At 57.8% G+C, this 2,399-nt stretch overlaps 1 protein-coding gene across 1 annotated transcript in view; it reads right to left on the reverse strand.

Moving 5' to 3' along the window:
- The window catches only part of LOC103617792 (ADAMTS-like protein 2), a 19,712-nt gene that overhangs the window by 9,367 nt on the left and 7,946 nt on the right, over nt 1-2,399 (reverse strand). Inside the window, exons 10-13 of the mRNA XM_017737399.1 lie at nt 1,551-1,692; nt 1,240-1,366; nt 742-955; nt 1-146 (exon numbers count right to left, since the gene is read on the reverse strand). The exon at nt 1-146 is cut by the window's left edge and continues 2 nt beyond it. Of these exons, the coding sequence (XP_017592888.1) occupies nt 1-146; nt 742-955; nt 1,240-1,366; nt 1,551-1,692 (629 nt within the window). The remainder of the gene's footprint in view (nt 147-741; nt 956-1,239; nt 1,367-1,550; nt 1,693-2,399) is intronic.

A 2,399-nucleotide genomic window follows, 5' to 3' on the forward strand; every position in this document is an offset into this window, starting at 1 on the left:
TCGGAGGCGGTCCAGCGGCGGTCGCGGGGGGGCCCGTTGCACGGCTGCTCGCTGCTGGGCTTGCGGGACTCGTCGCACAGGGCAGCCTCCACGGAGCAGCGCACCTCCCGCTTCATCGTCCCCGGCGAGCCCCCCCGCGCCGAGCACTGCAAGGGCCACACGGAGTCAGCCCCGGGGCTCGGGGCCAGGCAACAAGGGTGGGGAAGCAGCTGTGCCACCTCCCGCTTTCCTCCCGCTGCTCCAGGAGAGAGGGGAAGCGCCCCAGCAGGGACAGAAAAAGGTGTGTCCGTCTCTTTCTTTGCTGCTCATTACTCTGGCACCTGGAGCTCCAGCGCATTGGTGTGCTGATGCCCAAAGTGCTGCTCAAAGTCACTGGGCCGCACACCAAGCAGGCTATGGGAAGTCAGTCAAAGGGACTGCAATGGGCTTTTAGTTTTTCTGTATCTCCACGGTACTGTCTCCCAACTGGCCCTCAGTTTGGATCCTCTAGAAGAGGAAGCTTCTTGCTGGCAGGGCTTTCACTTGGTCACTGTTCTGCTTGAGAAATGACCTTAGGAAAAATGTTTTGCAATGACCCTTGTCTGCTGAGCAGTGCCAGAACAGGGGAGCTGCAGATAAAGGCACTCCTTGTCTCCCCAGGGTGCAGCTGGCCAGGGGCTTCCTCAGCACCCAACATCTGCCAGCCCCTTCCTCCAGGCCCCACCCCAGCCCTGGCTGCCCAGCTCTGGGAGCAAAGCCTACCTCGGACCACTCGGAGAGCTCCCACTGGGGCCCGCAGGCCTTGTTCTTGCAGGCTTTCCTCTCCATGGGCCTGGCCAGCCCCGCTGCCTCACAGAGGTCGTCGTAGACGGAGCTGTCGAAGCCCGGCGCCAGCATCTTCCAGCAGCGCACGGTGCGGTACTGGGAGCCCTCGCCGCAGGTCCGGGAGCACTCGCTCCACCGGCTGGTCTCCCACCTCCACGAGCAGAGAGAGCACAAAGGAGCACCCAGGTGAGGGGGACAAGGGGCACAGGGTGGCAGGGCTGTGTCTGTGTAAATGTGGGGCTGGCCTTGAAACCAGCTTTGCCCTTCGCAGGCAATTTAGGTCCCAAATTCTTTCCCTCTTTCTGCTTACAAGGCGATACAAGGACTTCTAAGTTTAAGAGTACCTTTCATCCCACATATGGCTGTATACCTTGAGCAGAAAATGATCCTTAGGAAGGTATCTCCCCGTGGACAGCTGATGTCACTTCCACTCACCTGGGCTGGCAGTCTCTCCCTGTGCAGAACTCGTGAGTAGGTTCTGGTCGGGTCAGGGCATCGCAGTAGGATTCATCCACTTCCACTCCGTCATAGCGCACACACATCGCGTAGGAGGTGCTGATACCTGTTGGGCCAGCAGCACCCTCAGCCATGCTCCATCAGACCCAACAGCCTCCTCCCACCACCAGAAAATAACCAGAGTGCTCACTGCATCTGAAACTCTCCCCATCATGTAAAAAATACCAGGATTCCCTCCCTCAACGGCCCAAAAGGACCTCGTGTGATCAGTCACCTGAAGCCAAACCTACCTGAAGTGCAGGTGGAGCTGCAGGGGGCGTAAGCTGAGACTTTCCACCGGTACATGTCAGCCAAGCTGATGTCATCGTGGCCCACGGGGCTCACATCGAACTCATTGCTGTGGGAAAAGGAGGTGGCGTGAGCTAAAAAGGAAAAAAATCACCGCGAACATGAAATACAGGGAAATTCCTCCTTGCTGTCTTTGAAGATGAGAAGAAAGCCAGGGTTTCTGCTTTCCATTTCCCCCACCCTGGGCAAGGCAGACCACTGATGAACAGAGAGTGTAAAGCCTTGGTGCACCTCCCGAATTCAACTAGCAAGGAGGAAGCATCGTTCACAGGGAGTCTTGTGTATATCACGGTTTGCCAACCACGTGGGTGCCCTCAGCCTCAGCTCGTACCTCACCCTGAGGCATGATTTGGGTTGGAAAGGGAAGCTCAAGCAAGGTCCCTCTCATATCATATAATGTGGTGGGGAGAGTTCATATGTGGCTTGCCAGAAATATTTAAAAGCTGGTCCTCAGTCTCCTGCCAAATGTTTGCAGAAGCTTCAGAAGCTTATGTGCCCAGAGGCACGGGACAGGAGGGGCGTGACATGATGGTAAATGTGTACATGTGACATGCTGTGGACCCCTGGCCCTCTTCACAACCACACCAGCGTTGGCCCCACGGGTCCTTCAGCACCCATTTAACTGGATCCTGAAATACGTTCCAGGAGCTCCGTGTCAGGCCAGTTGCAACAATCAGTCTTTGGAGGAAGCGCCTACAGCAGCTGCCACGGACAGGCACTGGCGCGTGGGGCCATCAAGGACAGCAGGGAGGCTCCCACAGCACTGGCTCCCCCCCCCCCCCCCCCCCCCC

Source organism: Corvus brachyrhynchos, unplaced genomic scaffold, assembly GCF_000691975.1.
Source record: "Corvus brachyrhynchos isolate BGI_N302 unplaced genomic scaffold, ASM69197v1 scaffold466, whole genome shotgun sequence".
NCBI lineage: Eukaryota > Metazoa > Chordata > Aves > Passeriformes > Corvidae > Corvus > Corvus brachyrhynchos.